The following is a 27,664-nucleotide window of genomic DNA, read 5'->3' as shown; positions in this document are numbered from 1 at the left end:
AGTGGGCACCCGCTGGCCAGCGCACCTTTCTGCTGAGCAGATCTCGCAGGATCTCGGTGGCAGCGGTGCAGGAGCAGGTGAGGGATCAGGCCGGCGTGGCTCAGCCTGTCCCTGAGCAGAGCTGTGGCTCCTGGTCCGTGCAGGGCAATACCCGCAGTGCTCCTGGTAACACACTGCTCCAGGCCCAGTGTCAGCAGCAGCGGCTCGTCACTCCGAGCTAATTATTTCGAGGAATTGCTGAGTGTAAATCAGGGTGTCTTGGGGATGGCGTAGGCTTGGGTCTGTGCTTTAGAGGAAAGGCTGGTTTGTGAGAGCGGGGAAGAGTGACCCTGCTCCTGCTTCTCTCACCAGGGCTGCCCCCCATTCACCTCCCCCCTCCCATGGCCCAAACCTCCCTCGCTCCTCACCCCCCAGCACCGATCCCCTTCAGCCCCATAACACCCAACCTCCCCACCATGAATTGCCCCCCCACCCATTCCTCATCCCTCCACAAACTGCTCTCTGTGGGCCCCCCAACGCCTCATCCTCCCCAGAATGACCCCCCTCACGGGATGGACACCTCATCCCCCAAAACTGCATCTCGGGGATTGCCCCATTAGGCATCACCCCATCATTCCCCTCAGGGATCGCCCCCTCATGCTCCTCGGAGATGGCCCCTCTTTCCCCTCGGGGATCACCTCTCATCCCCCCAAACTGCCCCTCGGGGATCGTCCCTCATCCCCCCAAACTGCCCTTCTGGGATCACCCCTCATCCCCCCAAACTGCCCCTCGGGGATCGTCCCTCATCCCCCAAATTGCCCCTCGGGGATCGCCCCTCATCCCCCCAAACTGTCCCTCGGGGATCGCCCCTCATCCCCCCAGCTGCCCCTCGGGGATCGCCCCTCATCCCCCAAACTGCCCCTCGGGGGATCGCCCCTCATCCCCCAATCTGCCCCTCGGGGATCGTCCCTCATCCCCCAAACTGCCCCTCGGGGATCGCCCCTCGTCCCCCCAAACTGCCCCTCGGGGATCGCCCCTCACGCTCCTCAGAGACGGCCCCTCTTTCCCCTCAGGGATCGCCCCCCAACCCGCTCAGGGCCGGCCCCGCTCCCCGGGCCTGCCCGGCCCGGCCCAGCCCCGCCCGCCCGCTCCCGCCCGCCGCCCCACGCCCTCTCCCCGCCCCGCCGCCGCCGCTCCCCCCTGGCCCGGCCGGCGGCGGCGCCGCGCCGTGCCCCATCCATGCGCCGCTGCTGCCCGGCTCTCTGCATCAGCACCAGCGCCCGCGCCCGCCGCGGCGCCGCCCGCGCTGCCGCCGCCATCGCCATCGCCGCCCCGCTCCCGCCCGCCGCCGTGTCCCGCCCGCCGCCGCTCCTGGTGCTGGTGCTGCTGCAGCGCCGCCCCGCGCCGCCCGCTCCTGCGCCTCCGCCGCACAAGATGGCGGCCGGTGGGAGCGGCGGGGGCCCCGGGGGCCTCTCCTCCTCCTGCCCGCAGCCGCCGCCGCCGCCGCCGGGCAACGGTGCCGCCGCCGCCGCCTGCACCAACGGCGCCCCCCCGTCGCCTCCCGGCCTCACCTACAACCAGTGCGGCGCTGCCAACCCGGCGGCGAGCGGCGGCGGCGCGGGGGGCCCGGCGGCAGCGGCGGCGGCTGCGGGGGCGGCGGGGGCCGCCGGGGGGGCGGGCGGCCCCGGCGGAGCGCTGCAGCGGGAGCCGGTCTATAACTGGCAGGCGACGAAGCCGACGGTGCAGGAGCGCTTCGCCTTCCTCTTCAACAACGAGGTGCTCAGCGACGTGCACTTCCTGGTGGGGAAGGGCCGCGGCTCGCAGCGCATCCCGGCGCACAGGTGGGCCCCGCGGGGCGGGGGGCGCGGGGAGCCCCGCACGCGGGGCGCCGGGTGCCCGAGGTGGGCTGCGGGGCACCGCGGGGGTGCCCCGGGACCCGCGGCGGCCCGGCCGGGGCGGGGGGGGGTGGCTTTAGGCCCTGCGGGGGGCTCTGCGAGGCGCGGGGGCGTCCTGGGCCTCGGGACAGGCCGTGGGCTGGGTGCGGGTTTTGCTGTGGGGTGTCTGGGGGTCCCCTGCGCCCCCCGGGGGGGGGCGGCGGCACTTTTGCGCCTCCCTCATGAAATGAGAAGGGGGGGGGTCGGGTAACTTCAGCCCGCGTTTTATCCACTGTCGGGAGGTGCCGGGCTCGGGGGCCTGCGGCGGCCTCGGTGAGGCCCAGCCCCGCTCCGGCCTCGGCCACCCCGGCGGGATGGGGTCAGCCGGGCAGAACCGCGTTCCGGAGCGTGGGTCCCCCCGGTTTGGGCCTTGACGCGTTGGGAGGAGACTTTGCCCCTCGGCGTGGTCAGTCGCAGTCGCCAGAAATCTCTCACAGCCCTCGGATCAATGTCGTGTTTCTTCTTTCGGTTACCAGCCCAGGTGATGGGGTCCAGCCTTCGGCTGAGTGTTTTCCCTGGAGGGTGGGTGCAAGCGGGGCAAGCACAGTGGGGAAAAATCCCAAATCGCTGGATCTTGCTTGGAAGCAATCCTTGGTTTTGTGGGTAGTGGAGGAGAGAAGGAGTGCCTGAGCTCTGCTGACAGAAATAGGGATCAGTGAGAGTGTTGGGGATGGAAAGGAGAGAGCAATGATTTGCAAAACCAAATTTCTACCACATTTTCTTTTAGAAATAACCTTTATTGATTTTTTTTTTTTCTGAAACCCTATATTTTTTTGGGGTGATCCACTGTTACAAACCAAACCCCACAATTCTGAAGAGCTGTATGGAGAATGACATCTGGTCGTGAGGTAACCAGCCCAGGTTAACGTTTCAGGCCGAGCTGCCATTTAAGAGTTTGCAGCACCGAGCTGCTCCGTTGCTGAGACGCTGGGAGTTGCCTCCACCCTGGGGAACGCAAACCCAGTGCGGCCGATTGACATTCAGCTGCTTCTTGGGGCAGCTCTGGTGAATTGAGGTGTGCCGCTCGCCCCCCCACCACTTTGTGCAGTGCCCAGCAAATGCAAGAGTCTTTTGCTCAAAGACAGGACCTGCTTTAATTGGGAGTGGGGGAAGGCTTATCTGTGTACTTAGAAGTGGTGCTTGGCAAAGGGACCCTTGCTTCAAACTATTTCAGACTGTCTCTTTTCTTGTAAGTGCTTGTGCTCCTGGGTTTCCCCTTCAGATTTCCCTTTTTCTCTCGTTTTACGCTTGTTCTAGGCTGGTTTGAGCGTTTAGAGTGTCAGTTCTGCTCTTTTATAATTTGAAGCTTAATTAGTATCTGAATAAGCTTGCTCCTGTCCTGAGAGCTAGGCTTGCTAGGTGGGGAGGAGCAATGTTCAGCCCAGAAATAAATGGGAAATAAATGAAGCTTAAAAAAAAAAAAAAATAGCCCCAAAGTGAGATGCTGCTTAATTGCTCTGAAATCCATCTGGTGCTCTGGGTGGTAAAGATAGAATAGAGTGTGTCATGCTGTGACATCCCACTTACGGATTATATAGATTTTAGTAAAACTTGCCTGTATGATATTACAGTTGGGATATCCTGATGATTCATGAAGCACCGTGGTTATTTCAGAAACAGAGAGCTTAAAATAACACCACCCAGACCCCTTCTGTGATCAGTTCTCCCACAGCAGCCTGACAGCAGAAGATACTCTGCGCTGGAATTGAGTTGCAAAGCAACCATGAATTTAATCCGAGAAGCACTGTATTGTTTCAGTGACCAAGAGCAGATGTTCGTAGTTTGATGCTAGGTGTCTGAAGTAGCGCACAGTTAACAGGTAAGTATTTGTACAGCCTGGGTTTATTGTGTTGATTTTCAGACTGGGCCAGGTATGAAGTGTGGCTGCAGTAGGAGCATATTCTAAATAAGGATCTTGAATGGCAGTTAGTGGTGCCTTGAGGAGTGGTCTGCAGTATCTTACCTTTGAGATGGTTGCGTGGTGAGTTAGAAATTGCCGGCTTTGGCAGCAAACTGGTGAGCACAACTACTCTGAGAGTCACGGTGCTGCGGGAGCTGGAGGTGAGGGTGCAGCTGCTCCTCGGCCTGGCTCCTCTGGGAAGGAGCAGAGCAGAGGTGGTGTGTTTGGAGGCTGAGGTACAGAAATGCCATACAGGCCGAGTGATGTCCACACGTGGTGGTGGTGGTACAGGGAGGAGGTGTCTGAGTGACACAGCTGTGGGTTCAGGTGTGTTTCTAAGAGAGTCTGACAAGTTCAGCAGTTCATATAAAGCCGTAGAAGCAGACAATAGATATCTCACATAGCAACTAAGAGCAAACATTTTCTGTGTGAAAGCCCTGTTTGTAGATAAATAACATAAGTGGCTGTGCTGGGTTGCACTGAAGGTTCATCTGTCCAAGCATCTGTCCTGTGAAGCACCTGCAGCCCTGAGAAGATCAGACATTTTCCACCTTCAGGAGGCTCCAGGCCCTGCGGAAGTTGCTTGTGCACCATGGAGCAAGTGTGATCTCTTGAGCCTTGAGCTCTTTCCCCCTTGCTGATGAATCAGCCATGAAGAACATGGAACAGCCTTAATGGTTTTTTTATGTCAAGGCTAACAAATGCTGGACGGAGCAGGCTGTCTCAAATGCTGATGTGTCCAAGGTTGACGTGTTGATTAGGCCCAGCAGTAAGAGGGAAGGGCTTTTTTTCCCTTTTTCCAGATCTGCTTCAAACAAGCACAACATCAGTGAGATTAGAAATGTCTAAACCTCATTGGCCAGGAGCTGGGTGTGATAATTAAGCTTGTTAATTGGCCAGAAAACATGGCCCAGAAGGAAACAGGGCAAGTGTGTGGCAATGACACTCCTGTGTGTACTCCAGCCTGGGAGATCTGCAGCTTGGGGACAGTCTGAGTAAGTTTTTGGCTGCTGTTTTCAGGTGTCTCTCTTCTGAGCTCATCCTGTCTTTTTGGATGGGTATTAATTTATAGTACCTGCAGCACTGGGTGCCAAGACGTCCCAGCCCTCCACTCGTGAGGTTGCTTGTGAAGGGCTTCTCCAGGGGGTTTTTGAACCTGCCTCCTGCTTGTTTCACCTGGTGTCTCTAGTCCTTGCGCTGGAAGGATGCAGCAAGCAGACGATCAGTGTTATTAGCTTCTTGTGACCTATAGTTTCACTGAGCTCCAGCACATCACGTGTTGCTCTATTCCTGTGCCGGCTCTTCTGGAATAGATATTTTAAGATTTCTCCACAGTGGAACAGATGGAAGAGGTGTGCAGTGGTGGGATAGTTGTGATTTTAGAAAGGGAGCAGGACTGTTGGGTGTACAAATTAAACTAGATGACAGGTGGAGATGCCAAGGTGAACAAGGAAGCAGTGAAAATCAGTGGGTAGGAAGGAACCCATCAGTCCGGTGAAGTTCGTGCTGACTGGAGAAGTGGAGATGTAACCTCTGTTTTTAAAAGGGGAAAAAAAGAAGACCTGGGAAAGTACAGACCATCCAGTCTCACCTCTGTGCCCAGCAGGATCACGAAGCGGATCCTCCTGGAAACTGCTAGAGTAACGGGAAAATAAAGAGGTTGTTGGTGGCAGCCAACATGGCTTCACTATGGGCAAATTGTGCCTGACAGATTTGGTGGCTTTCTACGATGGGGTTACAGTGTTGGTGGATAAGGGAAGAGCAGCTGAAGTCATCTGTCTCGACTCATGCAAAGCATTTGACACTGTCCTGCATGACATCCTTGTCTCTAAATTGGAGAGGCGTGGATCTGATGGACGGACCACTTGGTGGGCAAGGAATTGGCTGGATGGTCGCACCCAAAGAGCTGCGGTCACTGCTCTCCACATGGTCACGGAGCTGTTGACGAGTGGTGTCCTCAGGGGTCGGGGTTGGCACCAGAGCTCTTTAACATCTTTGGCGACATGGACAGTGGGATCGAGGCACCCTCAGCAAGTTCACCAATGACACCCAGCTGTGTGGGGCGGTGACACGCTGGAGGGAAGGGCTGTGCCATCCAGAGCGACCTGGACAGGCTGGAGAGGTGGGTCTGTGCAAACCTCACGAAACTCAACAAGGCCAAGTGCAAGGTCGTGCCCCTGGGTCAGGGCAATCCAAGCACAAATCCAGGCTGGGTGAGGAGGGGATGGAGAGCAGCCCTGAGGAGAAGGACTTGGGGGTATTGGTGGGTGGAAAACTACATGTTTTGTGCGCTCGCAGTGTCCTGGGCTGCACCCAGAGCAGTGTGGGCAGCAGGTCGAGGGAGGGGATTCTCCACCTCTGCTCTGCTCTCATGAGACCCCCCTACAGTGCTGGGTCCAGCTCTGGGGGCACCAACAGCAGAAGGACATGGACCTGCTCGAGTGGGGCCAGAGGAGGCCATGAAGATGCTTTAGGGGGATGGAGCACCCCCCTGTGAGGACAGGCTGAGAGAGTTGGGGGGTTCAGCTGGAGAAGAGAAGGCTCCGGGGAGACCTTAGAGCGGCCCCACAGGGCTGAAAGGGGCTGCGGGAAAGGGGGGAGGGACTCTGGATCAGGGGGGTAGGGATAGGACAAGGGGTAATGGTTTTAAACTGAAAGAGGGGAGGTTTAGATTAGATATAAGGACGAAATTCTTCCCTGTGAGGGAAGTGAGGCCCCGGCACAGGTTGCCCAGAGAAGCTGTGGCTGCCCCCTCCCTGGCAGGGTTCAAGGCCAGGTTGGACGGGGCTTTGGGCAACCTGGGCTAGTGGAAGGTGGCCCCGCCCGGGGCAGGGGTGGTGGTACTGGATGACTCTAAGGTCACTTCCAACCCAAATCATTCAGTGATTCTATAAGTAGCAAAATGAAAGACAAAACTTTCAGGCCTTCAAAAGCTTTCAGAGTCAACTTTGGATCCTTGTGAAGACAAATCAAGTTACTCACCTCATGGAAGTTCCTATGACTCTTAGTGTTGACAGTCAGTTTACTTTGATTCTTACACATGCAGAGGGAATGATAAGAAATCAAGTGTTGCTTTCTTAGTTCTTTTGCTCTGCTTCTTATCATTTCCTGCATCCTTTCAGTAGTCCACTTTGGTTTGGTCACCATACCATTATTTAAAAATAACCCTTTGTTTGAATTCTTCCTCTGACAAAGGTGGGTTATTTAGGGTACCTGCATTTCCCTTTTGAGAGTTGTACATTTGCATCAGGCGGTGCTCCCTGGGGTTAGGAGAGAGGCTCGCTGTGCACTGGTTGTTACAGTGCTTTGGAAAACAGGAGGGAAAAACTAAAGTAAGCCCTATTACTCTGCCAGTTTGGCTTAATAGTTGGCTTTCTGACATCTGAAACAAACCCCGTCTCTTCCTTCTGTAGACCTTGGGGTTGGGGAAAAGGTTTGGATTGTGCAGGAGAAATGGTGCACATCCCTGCTTTTCCTGGACTGTCTTTAGGGTAGCATTAAGTGTTCATTTTAGTAAGAATGACACCATGAAGAGAGGGATTTTCCCACATTATTTGTGTTCCCTTAACATTTTAAGGGAACTTAAAAGTTGGGACTCCTGTGTATCTCTGGCACCTACTGGGATCTCTTTAGGGTTCAGCAGTGTAAAAAAAATCAGGCTGACTTGTCAGTGAAATGGAAGCAAAAATTTGAGAGTTTTTTTTAAAATGAATGCCCTTTTCAAATAGCTTCTGAAAGCTGTCTGCTCATTGAGGATGTATACTGTGCTAGCTGTGAGAATGAAAATTTTAGAGTGCAATTAATGTACGTTAATTTTTAGTAGCAAACAATGCCTGTGATTGTCTCGCCACCATCACTGCCTTTGTAAGAACAAGAATTTTTGGTTCATCTGGCAATTCTAGTATTATGAACAAGGTTTTTTTATTTGTTCTTGACATTTTTCTTCAGAATTGTTTGATAGAAATATGCATGTGGGTACTTTTTTTTTGTAACCACTGTGGTTTGTCCTTAGCCTTCTTAACTGATCAGAAACAATAGAACCCCACTTGTCGGCCAAACGCTCCGTCACGGCAAACAAGCCTGGCACGTCCACGCCACTTTGCTCTATTGTGTCCGTGGAAGGCCCCCTCTGGATGGGATGGGAGTGAAAAGCGAAAAAATTAAAAATTTTGTTTAAAAGGAAAAGAAAAAGGGCTTCTGTGTCATTTCCTGCTGCAGCAAAATGTAGCTGAAATTCCCCTTGAGTGATGGGCTTTCCTTGGGGTTTCTGTCTCAGGCCTTCTCTGACCTGTACAGTTTTCTGACAGCAGATCTTGATGCTTCCCTGTGGAAGTGTGCGTCAAACTCTGCGGCAGCAAGAGCCCCTGAATTTTCCAGCTTCTGCAGCCTGGTCTCCTCTGCTTCCTCACACTGCTGAGCTGTGACCTTCATGGCCTGTGCTGTATTTAACTTCAAGGAGCTGCTTGATGGCAGACACCAGGAACAAGATTGCTTTCCTGGGAAAAACTCATCTCTGCATTTTCAAACAATGAAAGTTCTCAAAATGGCTTTTTTAAGGCAGAAGGCACGTCCAGCAGGTTACACATACACAGGCCTCCCAGCAGCCCAGGTCTGTGCCTCCTCCTAAAATAGGAGTTGGTGTTTATCAGTGAGGGAAATCATCTTGTTTACATGGGAGTGCTGGAATATTATTTTCGGTCTCAAACCTGGTTTGTGGGAACTCTTGCTTGAATTCCTTAGGGCTGATAACGTGTCTCTTGCTGTTAATTACCACATAAACTCACAGCAGCTCGATGAGGGTTTGTGTGCACCTAACGGTGCTAGTTTGCTTTGAGTGAGGTTTTCTCTTCTAGGCTAAGCCTGAAGGAAGTTTTGTGTGAAAGGAGACAGCAGCGTGCCCGGGGAAGGCAGCTCCCATGCTGGGTGCTGCAGGAGGTGCTGGTGTCCGCAGCTCCCGGGGATGCTGCCGGTGCAGTTTGCATGTGCATGAGAGTGCTCTGCTGTCACCAGGGATGTCTTCCTGGTGGCTGGGGAGAAGGGAGGAGGATGGGTAGTGTGTAGTGCCAAGTTTTTTGTGTTTTCAGTATGTGACTGTGGGGAATTGCACCAAGACTTGGGCTCTGCTCGCTGGAAGAGCTTGAATTCCTTAACTTCATTGTTTCTTAGCTTCCCAACCTCACGAATGGTCCGTAGGTTCCTACAAGGACTCTGCAAAACAGCCACGTGTATTCTGTTACATGATGCACAAAATTTTGTCTTTGGGGAACTGTTACTCTGTTGTATATTGGGACAGGGCTCAAAATGAAGTTGCTTGTGACTTTGGTGTTATTGCAGTAAACGAACAGAAAGCCTGACACTCCCTTCTGTTGCAAAACATTTCTGCTTTAACATTAGGAAGGATTTGCTTTCCCTGGGGGTGGCCTTGGGGAATAGCAACTAGCCTGGGATTTTTTTGGAAAGTGAATATGATTTAACATAAGGGGTTTTTTTCCTTCTTTGTTTTTTAATGTTAGGTTTGTGCTGGCTGTGGGCAGCGCAGTCTTCGATGCGATGTTTAATGGTGGAATGGCCACAACTTCTACAGAGATTGAGCTGCCTGATGTGGAGCCTGCTGCCTTCCTAGCTCTGCTGAAGTAAGCTTCTTCTGATGTGCAGTATAACTGGAGCAAACAGATTTATTGTAGAGAAGGATATTATTAATGAAAGCAACAAACCATTTTGTAGAGTGGAAATCATTAAGTTTCTAAATAAAATGTCTCTTAGTTGATCTTTCAAGGGCATTTAAATTCTGGTGTTAAATCCCTCTTTTCCTAGGTAAAAGTCTAGTGTAGCTACTGCATAAAAATGTCTGACTTGCTTCACGTTTTGGTTTAGCAATACTTAAATCAGTATGCTCTCCTGCTGCTGATCTGTACTATGGGCCAAAACTAAACTGGATAGTTTATAATTTTGTAAAAATGTAGTTACACGTAGTTACACTGCACAAATGCAGCAACAGGGAGGTGTTCTGGTCAGGAGCTGGAGTAAGTGCATGTGCTGGCCCTTGTAGTTAAGCTGCTACCTGCCTGTTCAGACATTGTCTTACAGATTCTTGTTCATGAGTTAGTTTGATCTGATCCAAACGTTATTTGAGAGAAGTGGGGAAAAGTAATCCTCTTAAGGCTCTGTAAGTTACGAATACTTGGAGCTCATTTAGGTTATGGGCAAATGAGCAAGTTGTAACAGGTAAGGGTATGAAATCCGTGTCAGCCATTCTGTGTGGTATCTCCCCTTGTGCGTGTGTTATTCCTCTTTTGGAGAGCTGGTTTTGAATTTACATTTGCAGTGTGCGTTTTAGATCTGCATATGTGGGGGAGAAGGAGGAGGAAGGGGCTGTAACATCCTATTCACTGATTTCTTTAAGCTCGGCTGGTGCTGTATAACATCCAGCAGCAATTCTGAATGTGTGCTGAAAAGTCATTGTCCCGTTTCTATAGGATTTCTGTAACCTACTTCCAGGGGTTTCCAGTCCTGTGCTCTTGACATGTTCCCCTCTTGCTTCCTACTGGGAACAATGACTATATATAGCTTTGGCACACTTTTTGCTTTACCTTCAAAAAGTGCTTTGGTTATGACTCTGCTACCTTAGAAGATTTTAAAATGGGTCTTTGCTAGAATGAAAGGCCAGAAATAACAGGGAGCCCATAGCCCCCTCCCCTTTGGCTCATTTTAAACCAGACACTGGCACATGGGGAATCCCTCTAATTGGCGTATGACTCTGTCAGCCAGGTAGGTCTGGAGTGCAGAGTTAGTATCTATCTTTAAAACTTAGTGAGGCTGAAATATTGAGTGAATTGTAGGCAAAGTAATGTTTTCCTGCCAGTGCTAAGATTTCAGCACTTGTATAAAATATGATCTTGGAAGAGAACCATCATCTGAAAAGACTGAAGTGATGAATCTGGGTGGATTTCAACAGAAATGTTTTATGTTTTATGTAGGAGAAATTGTGTGTGGATGATCACGGTGCCTCTACAGCTTGCAGTTATGCTACAGTAGCTGTGCACATGGTCTAGTGATACCTCAGGTGCTTACATCTAGGACTGAACCGTCAGTTTTAAAATGTTCAGAGCTTAACTGTGCCAAAGGAAGTTTGGGTGTTGTGCTCCAGTAGGAAGCTTACTAAGTACATGGTGTGAAACTGGTCCCTCCAAACACTGATCTGAACTCGCAGCTGATCCCTACATGTGTCTCTGGGCTTGGGCCACACCGTGACCTAATGCTGGAGGATCAGGAGCTTATCAAGGGACAAAGTGCCCATCCTGAATGTTCAGCAGAAGGTCCCTTCTGGACACTAGAGTCTGTCTGTGGGCTAGCGGCCTTTAATAGGTCTGCTGTAATTGCGTAAGAGAACCTTTTTTATTATTATTTTCATGGTAACCCAAATAACATTTTGATTGTCTGGGTTTATAATCTAAATCTTCTTTTAAATCGATACCACGGTTTTTTACAGTTTGAGCCTCTCTTGTTATCCCTTTTAGCACACACTGTTTGGACTGTCGTAAAAATAAATACTAACATAGTCATTGCAGTAAATAAACTAGTTGTTTTTAGAGCAACTGTGTTCTTTTAATCTTGTAATAAAAAGGATTACTTAGTGGAAATAGGACTGGTGAAGGGATGTGTGCAAAACGCATTCATGAGCCTGTGGCTTGATGCTGTTATTAACAGATGCTCTAGAGCAGCACAAAAGCCTGCTTTCAACAGCAATGAGAGCGCTTCCCTTCCTCTGAATCCCCCTGTTTATGCTTCCCTGGATTGCATCCTGGCCCTCTCTAGCTGGAGGACCAGGAGCTCTGCTGCTGCTCTGCAGCACGTCCCTCCAGACCGGGACGCTGCCTGGCATTCCCCAGGAAGAGCCCTGCTGCTGCGTGAAGCCTCCAGGAACAGCGCCTGCACCATGTGTTGCTGTGCCCCCTTCAGAGAAACGCAGCAGAGATAGCCGGAGTATCCAAAATACCCCGTGGAATAGGAACACCGAGCACAGTTAACACACTTAATGTTACACCTCTGTGCTTCGTGCCTTTCAGATCTTGACTGGCAAATGCTCGACTGTTTAGAGGAAAAACAATAAACAAAAACTCTGCATGGGATTAGGACTAACATCAAGCGTGTAACTGGTTTTACTGAACTCAGCCTGTCAGTTCCTGTTGTCTCTAATCAGCATGCTCGGGTAGGAGGAGGCTCAGTCAGGCTTCCTATGAAGACCTTTGTTTTTCCATGCGGTATGAATGTACTTCCTTGTTTTGGCCTAACAGTGAAGGCTGATGCTTTGCTAGCAGCGTGGCAGTCCTTGTTTTTCATTGCAATTAACTCTTGCTTTATGCTGAAGTTACGTTGTGTGCTGTACTTTAACATCTGTGTAATGAAATGAAACAGTTCAGTGTATAAAATGATGAGGGGAAAGTCGGGTGTGGATAAAACACCTCATCTGCAGTGGATGTACGTGTTTGAGTGCTGCTGATCAGTTTTGAATTAGTATGTAAAATGGAGCTTCTCTTCTGAAATAGGCAGGATTGATTTTTTTTTCCTTGTTTAGTATAATTGAACAGCCAAACTCATTAATTTTAAGGGATATGCTAGGCCAGAGGTGGTTCTAGCCTAGCGTAAATGGCAGACTAAACAGCTCACAGGTTATGGGGTGCTAGGCAGTTCGAGGTGTTTCAGCAGATATCCCAGCTATTTAATTTAAAGTTATACTGTAAAGAGTGTGTATTTTAAACAAACAAACAAAAACTTCTTGGTAAACCAGAGTCAGTGGAAAGGATGTGAAAACCTTCCATCTCCCAAGTATAGGAAACAGGGCCAGGATGATGGGCAGAAGCACAAACGTGGTTTTTTTATGAATTGCAAGGGGTTTTACCCAGTTACCTTATTGGCTTCACCAGAGCAATGTTTACTTGCATGTTTTCAGATTTCTTTATTCAGACGAAGTTCAGATTGGACCGGAGACTGTTATGACAACACTTTACACAGCTAAAAAATATGCTGTTCCAGCCCTTGAAGCTCATTGTGTGGAGTTTCTTAAAAAAAACCTCCGAGCGGACAACGCGTTCATGCTGTTAACACAGGTGAGTTTGCTGTCATTTGCCTTAAGCACCTTTGAGCAAGGTCCATCACAGTAGGAAAACAGCAGCTTTCTGAGTGTTAGGGAATTGATTATCCAAAATGGAGCAGTCGTGTGTCATTTTGAGTTCTTCCTTCCAGGAGTCTAGTGCTGATGAGCAGGATCTTACAAAGAACAATGCAATACAGCAAATGTTGCTGCTTTATCAGATCTGCTCTCTCTTTCTTTGTGGCAGGTGATTCCTTCCAGAGTGTGAGCTGGGGAAGAAATTAACAGGGTGGAAAAATTTCATCTTCCGAGAAAAGGGAAATTAAAGGATTTTTGTCTGTTCAGATTCAGGACTGGTGTAATAAGCTTTCTCTGTTCAAAGCTTGCTGCATCTAGCTAGTCAGACGTTCTTTGAAGGGCTTTTTTGCAATAGCTTCCCCAAAATGGGGGTGAAAGAAAATGCAACCTTTTCATGAGTGCTTGGGTTTATTTTTCCAGGAAAGGAACAAAGTGATCTCTTCCTCAGCCTGTTTCAGCTCACCCTCCCACTGTACTAAAGGCACATAAACCTGGAGTTTCAGTGCAGCTTTGTTTCTTGACCCTGTGAGGCCAGTTGCACATCCTTGTGCCCCTCTGATGTGCTCTGTGAGGGTTGGGACTCCTGCGTCTTCCATTTGACTCTTCTAAGCAGCAAACTAGAAGACAGTGTTTACAACTTCTGCCTATTTTGAGAAGATCAGACTTTGCATGCGGGTTGATTAAGTTAGCATCGCTGTCCTCCCCATTTCCTAGCCCCATCTTTTCTTTCTGGTTCCTGCCACCCTCTCTGCTGACAGCTGATGACATATCAGTGACTTCCACAGTGCTGTCACCTGTGTCTTGCAGTGTCTGTGGCAGTGCTGGGGACACCCTGTTCTGGGTCATGAAGGAACAGGAAACAGGCATTTTGTGTGTGAGTTTCTTTCCTTTAGGGAATGGGCTCTGGAGGAGTATTTCTGATCAGCCCGCTGGGAAAGCTGTCGTGGTTTCTCATGTTAAACCTTGCAGAGGAGTTTTCACAGCTGCCCTGACCTGGGAGCCAGTGCACTAAGGTGGTCTGGCTCTGAGGGGTTGTCCTGTCTTGCCCGGTGTGTCTGCCTGCTGTCTTTAGTCCTCCCTGTCAGGAGTACAGCTGTGACTGTAGTTACCACATCGGTGACAGTGTCTACACCCACAGTTTTTGCAGAAGTTGAAGCAGTGTTGCCCTAAAGCGTTGTTGCCCTGAAGCAGTCGCTGCTGAGCTCTTTGCCTGTTTGCTGTGATTAAGCTGGGGGTTTATTTGAGTTTAAAGATTTGGATCAAGTTTTCGAAGTAGTTCCACTTTACACTGCTGTTGCAGACACTCTTTTCTGCTAGGATTCAGCTATTGCTGCAAAGCACCATGTCTCTCTTTACACATCCTCTTTGTAACTTGGCTCTTTCCCACATGCCATACAGGGGTGAGGCAGCCTCTGAGACGTGGGGGGAACCACGCTGCACTTCCCTGGGGAAGATTCAGGACTTAAAGATTCTTACTTGGGTGATGGCAACCAAATCTCCACACCCATCTGATGTGTGGCAGGACAATTGTAACTCTTTGGCTGCAGCTCTCCGGTTCTTTTTGTTCAGCAGCCTGCAATCTGAAAGATCTTATCCAAGAGCTCAGAAGTGATCTTTCCCGTAGGCTGCAGTTTTGAAGAGGCATCTTACGCCAACCATCACCTCATGAGGATTAGAGGTGTCAGCTTTTTGGTGGCATTCTTCTTGCAGGGATTTTTGTGGCATGCTAAGTCTCTGCAGCCTTACTTCACAGCTTTGGCAAGGTAACGTTTAGGTTCGTGGTGACTTCCTTACAAGTCACAAAGGTCCTTCTTCGATAAAACAGGAAGGTGTCCTAATTTTTCAGATATCAAAACCAACACACTGCCTGGCACTCTGGCAGCTGCTCTGGGGCAGCTGAAATGCCAGATGGAGGCAGGCTTTCCTGATTCCTTTTGTTTATGGCTTATCCATTATGATTAATTATTGTATCTAGTTTATGTTCACTGTTGCAGTATATCAAGTCTCTAAAATGTTAAGAGGCTGGTGTTCTTTGAGAAGCGTATCTGTATCTCAATGACTGGCTGCACGAGGCACCTCACTTAATTGGATCTGTTCTCAAAATGCTCTCGGTTCTGGTCCTTCAGTGTGAAAATCAGCCTCTGTTTTCTGCTTCTGCTGCAACAAATTGACAATTTGTCCAGTCAGTTAGAGACCCGAGATGCATCTTGTACAAACCATTTCCCAACAGGCTTAAGATTGAGGACTGAAGGTCATAAGGCCCCAAACCTCCTTCACTGCTGAATCCTGCTGGTCCAGAAACTGTCATTGACAGCATTTCAAGCAACTGCTAATCTCTGGCAAAAATATCAGTGGCAAAAACTCTCCTAATTTATGCACCTCATAGTGAACTGTGATCCTCTTTCATGCCAGATGTACATGCAAATGTCACTTTGATCAGCAAGGGAATAATAGCTTGCCTAAAGCTGCCTTGGGGGAGAACTCCATGAGTGCAGAAGTCCTTCACGTGTCAAAAGAGAGCCACTACAGTAGTAAAGTCTGAGTCAGTCGCAGCTCTTGGATGCCAAGAGTGTAAGGCACTGGCAGTCCTCCAGCCCCAGGAGCAGGTGACGACTGCTGAAGCTTCTCTGGTCCCTGAGAAAATGGGGAGTTGTTTCAGCTCTCTGCACTTGAGGTCTCAGCGTCGAAGGTTGGCCTTGCTGAGCTCTACAGCCCACGAGCAAGAGTGAAGCAGAAGATACTCGACAGTGCCAGCCTCCCTGCGTGACTGAATTCCCAGCCCAAACCACAATTTTTAAACCTTACCTGTGGCAGTCAGTTAAGTCCCAGTGTACTCTTACGCTAATGTTAGGCCTGATGTCAGGGCAGTTCCTTCCTAAATAGCAAAACCAAAGCACTGGGAATAAGAGGTCATCTTAGTGACTTTAGTGTGTTCCCACCTCATTTCTGCTCATGTCTTGGCGGTCCAGGGGGATCTGAAGTGGTAGTGAAATTGTTATGAGACTGCCCTTAAGTTAGGCAGGGAGATTCTGAGCAACTCTCCAAGCTGTGTGCAGGCTTCATTTGGAACAGTAACCTATTTTGGGGGGAATTCTTTAAGGTAACTAGATCAGAGTAGCTGTTTCTGTGCAAAACATGCAAATGCACTAAGCAGGCTGCAAACCCCGCAGGATTTTGCACATCTCCCTGGGATGCAAGCAGTGTGCCTGCTAAGGTGTTTTTGCTAATACATGAGATCGGTGTGACAGTTCTTACAGGATAAGCTGCCTCTGCATATTCCTAGAATGAGCAGGCCTGGAGTCACTGGGCAAAGCTTTCTTCTAAATATAAAAATGATACAGTAAAAATTACCGGTGCTCAGCTGGCGTGGTCAGTATGGCACTAGAAAGCACTATAGCCACGTTAACTGATGTGATGTTAAAACAAAGACGTGCCTGAAGACATGCACAGCTAAACCAGAACTGATGCCAAATGCAGATTTTTCTAGTGTTTGCCTTGTCATGCTTAACTGCTTGTGAAAGCCTGCTGCAGCCCAGTGAATTCATGATGCAGTCAGGCGTAGTATTGCTAATGAAGATGGGCTCTGGGGGAGAAGGGGGGGTGTCCTTACTTAGTGTAAACTTTAAAATACTTTTTCTGTTAATGACTGCTGCTTCATTACTAGGCAAGACTTTTTGATGAGCCTCAGCTGGCCAGCCTTTGCCTAGAGAACATCGACAAGAACACATCAGATGCCATCAATGCGGAGGGGTTTACAGACATTGATCTGGGTAAGCTTTTTCCCCTCCTCCCTCTCTGCTTTCATAACAAGCTCCACAGTTATTACAGGTTAATACTTGGCGCTTCTCTTCCGTGGCTTTGCTGTTCTGGAGCGATCTGTTGAGCGAGCAGTCTCTGGCACTAAGTGTCTAGAGACAAGGTATTTGCAAAGGAGCATGCTTGCTTGCAGAAATAGCCTGGAATCTGCTTACTTTGGTGCAACTTGAGTTTTCTGGGCATGATACAAAGCCTGTTTCCTCTGTTGATGTTGGCAGGTTTTGGGTGGGTGTAACTTGCCTTCTTATGTGCAGTTGGCATTGTTCCCTGAGTATTTGTCAGGTTTTGGAGTTAAAAAGGTGTTGCGTTTTTGGAAGCAAGAACTGGCTATTTTAATTATCGTATGCAGTTTCCAAACTTGCTGGGCACGATTAATAAACATTAAAATTCAGACTTTAACCTTAGAAGAATTAGAAAATTCTTCTAATGAGATGGACTATTGAGGTAAGGCACGGGTAACCTTCTGGCTTTCATGCTGCTCGTTTCATCCAAATTTGACATCAAGTAAGTTGCAATTCATTCTACTGCACTTCCATTAACGTGCCAATTAAATGGGCACCGTTTGCCACTCCAGTGAGTTACTTGCTTATGGAGTATGCAGATAGATCTTCCTCAGAGGCTGCAGACAGCACTTTGGGGAGATGTTGTTTTTTTCAATTGCTTCTCTTTTACTTACCTTGGCTGTACATAGGGTCCTTCTGGCTAGGTGAAGTCGGGTGATTTGGGTTAGTGCCTAAAGTTGTCACTGTCTATCCTGCCTTGCAGACACCCTGGTTGCGGTGCTGGAGAGGGATACCCTGGGGATCCGGGAGGTTCGTTTGTTTAATGCAGTGGTTCGCTGGTCAGAGGCTGAGTGTCAACGGCAGCAACTTCAGGTGATTCCAGAGAACAAGCGGAAAGTACTGGGCAAAGCGCTTTCTCTTATCCGCTTCCCATTGATGACTATTGAGGAGTTTGCAGCAGGTAACTGAACAAAAGGCGTTTTTGGCAACCCTGGTCTTTCCTTTCTCTGAACTACAGAGGATCAAGTACATGAAAATGGATTTTCTCTGTGTTTTCTGTAGTAATTTAAATTTGAGGTTATTCCCCATTCCCACTGCTCTGTAAATGCTATTTTCATCCATGATCATTCACTCTTGTTTTAAAGACCACAGTGCTCCATCGGGTAGGAGCAAGTCGGATCGTAGCTGAGTGTTCATACTCCCGGTATGTTTAGATGGTTACTTTCTCATTCAACTGAGAGCAAAGATCCAAATGGGGGTTCACATCTTCCCGTTCTAACCATTCTAAGTGCTTCAACTACGCAAATAATTGGTGTTGATTGTAGCCTGCTCCGAAACACAAATGAGGTTGTTTCTCCTCATCCTCTATTTGCTGCCACCCATAATCCAGTGCGGTGTTGGCCGTGTCTTGCTGATGCCCTTCAGAGCAGAGCCCCGTACCAGAAAAAACTTTCAAAATGTTTTTTGAGCTGAAGGGCTGGTGTTGTTTAGTCTGCCTCAAAGCTTTTTTCAAGTTTATGTTCAGATCTTGATCTACAAAGATGTCTAAATAGTTTAACAGTTTTGACTAAAGATTTTTTGTTTTGTTTTGTTTTCATTGCCTGTTGTCTTTGACTTCATACTCTGGTGATTCTCCAGGGATTGCAAACTGGCAATCAGCTTAAATAGTTTTTCATGCTAAAAGACACGGTGGAGCCATTTCCAAAACTGAAACTTGGTTTAGGCTGCAGTTATGTGTACAAAGAAGCAAAAAAGGGTTATTGACACCACTTCCTTTGCAAATTGTTTCTCAAGGCAGAGATGGCGTCAGTTTATTGACAGCTAATGTACGACACAAGTAGGCAGTAAATCTGGGCTTAAAACTTAGTACCCGCTTTCTGTTCTGCCTGTGACAGCTATGATGTGGTCTTAGGGACGTGGATCCCTTCGGAAAGGGTTTGCTCAGGGAGGCAGAGGTCCTCTCACAGAGCTGGTACCTTCCCTTTGCGTTGGCAGCAGGTGAGAGCACGGCGCGCTCTGTCCCTCGGCGTGCGCCGTGCCCGAGAGCGGCCCCGCAGCAGTCACGGGCTCACGCTCCAGCTTGATGGGCAAGAGTGTCCTGCTGGATAGTTACAGCCATCAGATTTGTGTATACCAAGCTTTGTGGTTTTCTGTAGATCCTGTTTCTTGCAAGGCTTCCTACAGATACTACATCATTCTATCTCACTGGGAGGAATGTGTTAATTGAGTTATATTTAGGTTGAAGCCTTTGAGCTGGGAATGTCGATGCCTTTCCTCATACTGTGTGTCCCAACTGCCTGTTCAGCTTGGGTCTTTGGTTAGTCTTCTTGCTTTGAGAGCAACTCTTAAGTTTTCTCCATCCACTTTCACCTAAAAGATGAACAAAAGAAACCCCAAACCTGAGAGGCTGTGCTGGTCAGCTGTTCCTTAAACAAGGGACTACCTTGGAATTGCTTCAGCTTCATCCTTTTGCCGAGTTTCTGAGTGACTCTAATTTCTTTGGTGATCACAGCGGAGGTAGGAGAAAGAAACCACTCCCCTCTACCCTTCTCCCAAAAGCAAAAAAAGCAATAAAAGAGGCATTTTTACAGGCAGTGGTTTCACCAGTTTATTGTATAATCTGGTATCAAACATGGAGTTTTGCATGAAGATGTTTTAACTGGCAAATGTGTCACTCCCTTCCCTTAGAGCAAGTAATTTGAAACATTTGAGAATTGAATTGAAGCAACACAGGATAAGTTTAGACATGATAAATGACGGCTGATTTTTGCTGAGCAAAGTATCCACAAGCTCATTTATCTGTTAACAGTCAACTTCCTTAAATTCTTTCCTCTCTACCTATTGCAGCCTCGGACCAGGTTATGTCTGTGTAACGTTGTGCTGAATTTAACCAACTACAAGTCATTATGGACCAACTAGTAGCTAAGCATTGGCTTCCTACATTAAAGAGCACTTACAGCTATTGTTTCTCCAGTATGCACTAGTCTTGTTTCTGTTAAAAGCCTCTTGCAAACAGAAGTGCAGAGCAGCTTTTGACCCTTACGCTAAAAGATTAATTTTTACCCAGTTCCACTTTTGAAAGCACTCAAAGTAGTTTCCAAAGTTTAACATCACTTTGGAAAAAAACTCTGGTTACTGAAAAAAAGATGAGAATGTGTTTCAACACTTGCTAAAATTGCTAGCTTTTTTTCCCTAGGTACTACAATAAAAGTATTGAAAACCCCAAACAAACCCAAGGGAAAGGGGGAATCAAAGCAGGGCATGAGCTGAACCACCTTTGTCTTGACTGAAAAATAGTCCTGTACTTTCTGAGTCGATGGTAACCGGGTGACATTCCCTCCCACTACCCCTCATGGGCTTTCATGATGTCTTAACAGTCATGTTACAAAATACTGGTGTAGATGTATGAAAATCCCTGTCTCTTACCAGTATTATCATCTCCTGAGGGAGTGGGGGAAGGATTAGCTGCATGTTTTAGGTTTTTAAACCAGTCCTGTTAGCCGAATGCGGGTCGGCTCCGCAGAGCTGCGTGTGGAGGCTCCGCAGGCTGTGACTGGCGTGCAGATAAAAGGCAGGCAGCACATTTCTGTCTGGGGTTTAACTTCCTGACACACCAGCGAGATCCCCTCTGTGATGTGGGTTTGGCCCACGCTGAGCTGCAAGTCAAGTTTGCCTCCCCACGTAAATCCCCAAAAGCTCCCTTCTGGTTTCCGAAGGCTGACGGCGTCGCTGCTTTCGTGCTCCCCTGCAGGGCCGGCGCAGTCGGGGATCCTCACGGACCGGGAAGTGGTGAGCCTGTTCCTCCACTTCACGGTGAACCCGAAGCCACGGGTGGAATTCATCGACAGACCGCGGTGCTGCCTGCGGGGGAAGGAGTGCAGCATCAGCCGTTTCCAGCAGGTGGAGAGCCGCTGGGGGTACAGTGGGACTAGTGACAGGATAAGGTCAGCTTCTCTGCTAATTCTGCTGCTGATAGATTCGTGTTTACTGAGCTTTGAGCCTACTCTAGACCTAAACCCGCAGGGTTACGTGCTGGACCCTGACATCCGCCACGTAAAGCCCAGCGCAGGCGCTGAAGGGAAAGCGTTTTGCCGGGCAAAAGCATCGCCTGATGCGTTAACCTGCATGTGCAGCTGCAGGCGGCCGCTTTGCTTCTGCACTGGCAAAGGTTTCCAGCAGATGTGGCCCTCTGGCACAGGCCTCTTAGGGGATTAATTTCTCCCCTTTTCAAGTGGTTTCCTGCAGCTGTACGGGCACGTAGTGGTTGGAGTCACCAGGCAGCTCATGGCTTCCTCCTGTGCCTGGGTATGTCAACTCACCAGTGCTCCATCAGGTTGGTTCCCTGCTCTGTTCTCGACATAAATGTGGCTTGTTGAAGCCCTTTGCCTATTTCAGGGAGGCATTAGGATAAAACGCTTGCTGCGCCCACTTTTCTGCTAGGATCTAGTTTGTTTAGACCCAAGCTTGTAGAGCAACAGCAAAGGTCAGTCGTGGTGAGAGATGTGGAGCGTGGTGTGGCAAATGGTGGTTTGCAAGCCTTGTGTGGCCAAGCAATTAGAGCAAGACAGGAGGTAATCAGAAAGCCTCGATTATTTCCTGATTCATCTTGGTCTTGGGTAGAAGGAGAACTCGCGTTAATATAGTTCTTTAAAATTTTTAAGCCTTTTTCTCAACAGTTCTCTTGCATATCAGTAGAGCTGTCACTTGGATCTTCTGGTGCATTCATCCCCTTAGAGCAGGTTGTAACTGGAAGAGCTGCAAGCTCCAAACACTTACTGCTCTCAGATCTAACACAGACCTTTTGGAGCTTGTATTTGACTTTCAGTTCAGCTGGTGGCAGCATCAGGGTCAGCCTTCAGCATAGCTTGTGTGCAGTTTCAACACTAAATATTTTATGCTGATTGCAGAGCAGTGGCTTCTAGCCTGCCACGAGTGTTTGTTCTTGAAACACGCAACACTGAAGAGTTGGGTGGGTGGAGAAATTACGTGGGCAGATTGGCAGGTGCTGAGGCTTTCTGCTACCTGAGGAGGTGGAGCTGTAGCGGGGCAGTGGGGCAGATATTCCCTTTCCTGCATTCAGGAGCTATTGAATCTTAGTTTCTACTCTTGGGTAAACCCTGAGCGCAGCTATATCCAGCAAGTGCTCAGAAGCACATCAGTAATTCTCCTCCAGTGCTCAGCAGTGAAATATCTAATGATGCTTTAAGTGGTTTTTGCTGTTACTTGGCTGGTAGGACTGCTGCTGCCCTGAGGGTGGGCACTGTGCTCTGTGTGTTCTGTGCTCCACAGGCTACCCTGCCTTTGCCTGCCCCGTGTTTTGGGATGCTGATATTGTACCAAAACTTGAAAACACCTTCTGGGCCTGGACTCTGAAGTTTGGTGACGGGATTGTGAAGTTTTATATTTTACATGAGCAAACAGAATTGTTGCTGGCCTGTTAGGACAGTCAAAGGTGTAAGCTTACAAATTACAGTTTCTGTGAAGGATTTCAGTTGTGAGTAAGAATTGCATTTAAAACTGTAGTATGTTTGATTAAATCATAGGTATAAAATTAAAGTGAGTGAAGATACTGGTGCATCATCCTTGTACTAAAACAATACAGGAGTGCCAATTTGGTCTGACTTTCCTGATCTGTTCCTGCAGGTTCTCAGTCAACAAAAGGATATTTGTAGTTGGGTTTGGATTATACGGATCCATACATGGGCCAACGGATTACCAAGTAAACATACAGGTAATTCTCTCCACTGTGTTAAAAATATTTGCTGCTGTAAGAATTTACACATTTTAGTGTATATGCAACAAAATCTGTAGTTAGAAGGGACTGTATTTGTTTTCTAGATAGGGTGGTTGGCAGATGCAGTGAGGGCCAGATGGGGCCCTGGGGATAAGAGGGATTATTGCTCTCGATTTTATGCAGCCTCTCGCTGCCTGCGTCACTGCGGTGCCTCCCCAAGTCCACTCACAGCCTCTGAAAATACATCTCGGAGAGTTGTGACGCAGTTTGAGGAGAAGCTGTGCATGGTTTTCCCACACTGAGCAGGCCCACCCTGCGGGTGCTGCAGTAGTACTTGGGCTCTCTTTTGCTCTGAGCTTACAAATGCAGTGGAGCAGCCACGATTTGTCAGGGAGGAGAAGAAAGCAGTTGCTGTGTCTGTGCTGGGCCTGTGCAGTGCTGATGTGTGGCCTCACGTCGTCAGTGTCCCGTTTGAGATGACAAGTAGCACTGAGGGAGACTCGGTTGTCTGAAGTCCATTGTGGTTTGTTCAGAGACTGGGGCAGCGTACGGAAATCTCGTGTGCCTTGTTCTGGATGTGTGGTGTGTGTAACCCCAGTCCGGATCACTTGGGAACATCCATCCCCAGGAAAGTCACCCCAGCACAGCACGGCTGATGTGACCAGCACGGTCTGTCAGCACTTTGTCACTGTCAGGGTCTGCTGGTACCCCTGAGCCTTTGGAGGAGAAAGGCAGGTGAAGATCTAAGGCCTGCAGTCCTTTGCCAGGCCTCGGGGTAAGGAGGGATTATTTTGGGCTGTCTGGGGCCTGAGCCCACAGTTGCTCGGTGTGATCCCAACACTGAGGAGGGACGTAAATGACAGGACAGTGCAGTCCCAAGGGATGGTCAAACCGTGGAGTCTGGTTCAGGGGGGACACACCCGCACCAGTGCAGGGCAGCGTTCAACCAGCCGTGCAGATTGCAAGTTAACACGTGTCTTGCAGATCATCCACACAGACAGTAACACGGTCCTGGGGCAGAACGACACGGGGTTCAGCTGTGACGGATCATCAAACACTTTCCGGGTCATGTTCAAGGAGCCTGTCGAGATTTTACCCAACGTCAACTATACAGCGTGTGCTACTCTAAAGGTACCGTCCTGAGGCAGCGTGGGTTGCGGAGGCAAGATAAAAATAAGTGAAAGCAGGCTGCTTTAGCCCCTTCTGTGCAACGTGGTTCTTGCTCTGCCTTTTTCAAGGCCTCTAATAATAATCTCAAAGGTTTGCTCCGTAGTCCTGCACCTGGTGGTGCAACGAGCACGTTCACCACCAGTGTTCATAGTTGGTTTTTAGCTTGTCCTGCAAGTGTACAGTAATTAACAGGCTACATTAGTGAGGAAGTGGTGGGATTTTTTTTTTTTTTTTTTGGTGTATACAGATAAACTGTCAGTTCTGCAGGTGTTTAATCCAGAGCCTGCCTGTAGTGGCTTACAAAAGTTGATATTTAACTGTTGAGATCTGGTTCAATGTAGTTGTTAAGTTCTGAGAGAGACGAAAACTTTGCTCAAAATACCTGAGGTGCAAGAACCAGAAAGAAAAGGGAGGTTCTGTGATCTCCAGAGCTCATTGCTTCAGGCCAGGCTGTGAGGCCAAACCCACAGAGTGTACCGGGGCAGCAGGGTCCTGCGGGGCAGCCGTCCCCATCTTGATCTGTTCTTGTCTTCTGTGGCCATGGCAGGGTCCAGATTCCCACTATGGAACCAAAGGACTGCGCAAAGTGATCCACGAATCACCCACAACGGGAGCCAAAACCTGCTTTACGTTCTGTTACGCGGCTGGGAATAACAACGGCACTTCCGTGGAGGATGGACAAATCCCAGAGATCATCTTCTACACATAGTGCAGCTGCGGAGCTGGCTCTGGACTCTTCTGTTCTCTTCCCCGTGACCTTCCAAACTAAATTTCTGGCTGAATTTGACCACACCAATTGGAGCCACACTAGCCAAAGGTCTCAGTAAAATCATTTCAAAGCTCATGTTTTGCCTTGTGCTAGTGATTCTGCTGCTATCACGTACCAGACTAACTGGTACCCCAGTATCATTTGTAGGTTGTCTGTGGCTAGTCATTTTTCACTTTACTGATTAATCCTATCTAACAACATGCGTTTTTTTGACTGTAATGAATGTAGATGCTTTTCCACCAGTCAGAAGCATGGAAACGAGTGGCTCTGGTTGTGGTTATACTTGCTGTGAGGAGATAATCCTGCAAAAAGACACAGTCAGGGGCTGTGTGGCCCATCCTCTGCTGCTCTAGCCCAGCAGTTGAGGCCAGACGCGTTGCCACGCTACGGTGGCAGGGCCTGGCCAGCCTGTGCCCGGCACCTTCAAAAAGTTACGGAAAGTGGCCTTTTCCCTGAGGCTTTTGCTGTTTCAGCACTACACGGTCTTGAGGGAGACCTCAAAACTAGAGCGCCCCTGGAGACACTGCGGCGTTTTCATGCTCTTCTCGTTAATTTGTGACAATCTTTTACCTTGGGCAGTTGGCGACAGCGAACTGACCTCCCCTGCGGAGTCGGGAAGGGGCAGCGCCTCCGCCCGGGAAGGCTCTTTCCTCCCCTGGGTGCAGGCCGGGGCCTGGGGCTGCTTCTTTCAAACTCCCGCAGCGGTTTTGGACGCCGGGGGGTGCTGGGCGAGGCCCCGTGCGGCGTCGGGGCGCCCGGGCCGGGCGTTACTGCGCCGATCCAACCCTCTGCAGGTCGTGCCGGGCTCTGTCGGCTGAAGCGAGCGAGGGAATTTGCCTCGCCTGCCCCCCCCCCCCCCCCCCAGTTCCTGTGTATTGCTGCTGTTTTCATGCACGTTTCAATGCATTTTCTGTTCGTTTCTGCGCATTGCTAACCCGCCCTGGGCCGCTCCGGCGCCGCCTGCAAAACGGGGTGGGGGGAGAGAGAGAGAGGCTCGATGGGCAACTGCCGGTTACCTGAGAACACAGCAGCTGGAGGAGGATTTGTGAAACAGTTTAGGAAAACATTAAAGATTTTGTTTGCCCGTTATGTGTTTGCACAGTCTGCCTGTTTGTGCAGGCACAGGAGGAAGATGCAAATGTCAGCCTGTCTTTGGGCCGCTGAGCTCAGTAATCTTGAAGACGCCCCTTACCCGTTCAGGGCCGGTTCCTTTCCCCAGAAGTGGCTTTACCAGCGTGGGGAGGAGGTGGGTGGCTTGAACTGGTGGCTGCCCACTGAGGAAGACTACGGAACTATCTCCTCCCCCTCCCCTGCAGAGGAAGCTGTAATTAAACCTTCCCAAGTCTACGTGGGACCCGCTGGCAGGGCTGGTGCTGCCTCGAAGCCGAGGTTCCCCTTTGCGACCCTCCCGCTCCGCTCCAGGCACGCGAAGCCCTTGGAACTCGCCGGGCAGCAGCTGCCGCCGCCTTCAGCTGCTGGAAGTTGAACCCTGGTCGCCCTTCGCTGGTGCGGGGGGTGGTTGCTCCACACAGGGAGTGATGTCTCCTCCTCTCGCTCCCTCTCACCAGGCTCCATCATCGGGCTGGGGCTGCCCGGGGGTCTCCTCAGCGCCCGCGCAGCAGTAACAGGGTCAGGGGACCCCCTGCACCTCCTAACCAGTAGCTATTAGAGATGTCAATAGTGTGTTACGTTCTCTAGGAAGACGTTGTAAGATGTGTATATTGTAAGCCTGCTTCAAGGTAGGATGGTTTTCATATGGCCAGTACTAAACAAAAAAAGAAAAAAAAAAAAAAGAAAAACAGGAAAAAAAAAAAAAAAAGGGTCCATGACGACTTAATTATTGAACCTGACTGTGCAATGCAAGCAGTGTTGTGAGATGGAGTAACGCCGGGCACGCTCCTGCCCGCCAGGGCTCGGCCCCTCCTGCCTCTGCCCCCTCCCGAAGCCTGTGGGAGCTTCTGTCCTGGCCCCCAAGAGCCGCGTGGGGCCGGCGCCCTCCCGCGGGGCCTCTCCCTGCACCGGCGGCGACAGGGGAAAGAATTGGAACTGGGAAGAAGCAAAGCCGTGCCCGTGGCTGTGCACAGAGCAGCGCTGGCACAGGCCTCTGCCGCCGTAGGCGCCTCCTTGCTGGCTCTACCCTGGAAGCATCTGGATTTACTACTGTTTTGTTATGCAGAATCTCCTCCCGCATCCACCCTTCCTGCCTCACCCCTCAAGGTAGGTCTGGGAGCTCCTCTGGGCGGGGAGGGAGGGGGAGTCACACTCTGAACTACACCCGAGCAACTTCTGTTCTTATGGCTTTTATGCAGTTTGACGCAATTCTGGCTTTTGTAGATAGATGAATGTAATTCATTGTTGGACTTGCCTGTTTCCAAAAGTATGAGACGTTCTGTTGTACCACGTCACCTTCCGAGCAGAGCTGGGACTGTCTCGACTCCAGCGCTATATTGATGAATGTATCCGATGCTCTCGTTCAGTGTTCACACTCTGCTTTTGGCCAGCTTTGTGATTTGTAAATAGGAAATCAATAAAGACATTCAGGTTGTCTTTACGGAAGTTTCGCTGTGATTTGAAGAGAGTTGATAGCTGCTGGTGTGCCGGGGAAGGCAGAGGGGGGCTGAGCTGAGCAGGTCCCGGCCCGTCTCCCCAGGGCTGAGAGATCCTCAACTTCCCCCCCCGCGGGCCGGGCTCCTCCGCGTCCCGAGGGAAGGGCAGATGCTGCCGGGGGAGCCAAAAGCCTTCAGGGAACGAGGCTGTCACAGAGTCGGGGTTTCTCTGGGGCAGGAGGGGGCTGAGAGGGTGGATTCAGCGTGTCGTTTGACAACTAAATTTCTTTAACCTCGCTCGAAGGATTTTGACAATTAAACACGCGCTAAAAGCTGCCTTGGCCTTTGCAGCCATCGGTCCAGGTCTTGGAAAGCAGAGTCCTCGCTGTGAGCGAGGGGCGAAGGGCTGTTCCCCTGCCCTGCCTGCGCGGGCAGGGCTGCCAGGCAGCTCCTGGCACACAGAGGCCGCGGTGGCGGAGCGGGGAGGAGGGATCCCGCCAGCAGCAGCCACGCCTGGGCCTGTTGCTCAACACCTGGGTGGCACCCGGGGCTCTGCGCTCGCCAGCTGCCTGGTGGGAGGAGCGGGGCCCTGTCAGAGCCGTGGGTGCTCCCCTGGGCCGCAGGAGCTTCCAGCTCTCGGCCAGC

At 50.0% G+C, this 27,664-nt stretch overlaps 1 protein-coding gene across 3 annotated transcripts; it reads left to right on the top strand.

Moving 5' to 3' along the window:
- Positions 1-1,186: 1,186 nt before the first annotated feature.
- BTBD2 (BTB domain containing 2) lies at positions 1,187-27,024 on the top strand. 3 transcript variants are annotated; one of them, XM_074927800.1, is made up of 12 exons: positions 1,187-1,789; positions 1,821-1,871; positions 2,006-2,008; positions 2,238-2,265; positions 9,327-9,446; positions 12,764-12,920; positions 16,647-16,752; positions 17,564-17,761; positions 20,552-20,744; positions 22,444-22,531; positions 23,519-23,665; positions 24,252-27,024. In XM_074927800.1, exons 1-12 carry the CDS (start codon positions 1,219-1,221, stop codon positions 24,411-24,413), a joined length of 1,824 nt encoding a protein of 607 aa, XP_074783901.1. In that variant the 5' UTR covers positions 1,187-1,218; the 3' UTR covers positions 24,414-27,024. The 3 variants fall into 3 exon arrangements, 2 of the variants coding, with proteins under 2 accessions (XP_074783901.1, XP_074783900.1); XR_012635237.1 differs by lacking the exons at positions 1,821-1,871; positions 2,006-2,008; positions 2,238-2,265 and having other exon boundaries at positions 1,187-1,820; positions 20,552-20,700; positions 24,252-24,391; XM_074927799.1 differs by lacking the exons at positions 1,821-1,871; positions 2,006-2,008; positions 2,238-2,265 and having other exon boundaries at positions 1,187-1,820.
- Positions 27,025-27,664: the final 640 nt, after the last annotated feature.

Source organism: Athene noctua, chromosome 27, assembly GCF_965140245.1.
Source record: "Athene noctua chromosome 27, bAthNoc1.hap1.1, whole genome shotgun sequence".
NCBI classification, from domain to species: Eukaryota; Metazoa; Chordata; class Aves; order Strigiformes; family Strigidae; genus Athene; species Athene noctua.
This window is presented reverse-complemented; position numbering and strand designations above follow the sequence as displayed.

What these genes read in the sequence shown, in the direction of transcription:
- BTBD2 (XM_074927800.1), top strand. Translation starts at nt 1,219, where the DNA reads ATGCGCCGCTGCTGCCCGGCTCTCTGCATCAGCACCAGCGCCCGCGCC. An exon ending in ATTACCAAGTAAACATACAG is followed by an intron (nt 22,532 to 23,518) that starts GTAATTCTCTCC and finishes CGTGTCTTGCAG; the next exon opens with ATCATCCACACAGACAGTAA. An exon ending in CAGCGTGTGCTACTCTAAAG is followed by an intron (nt 23,666 to 24,251) that starts GTACCGTCCTGA and finishes TGGCCATGGCAG; the next exon opens with GGTCCAGATTCCCACTATGG.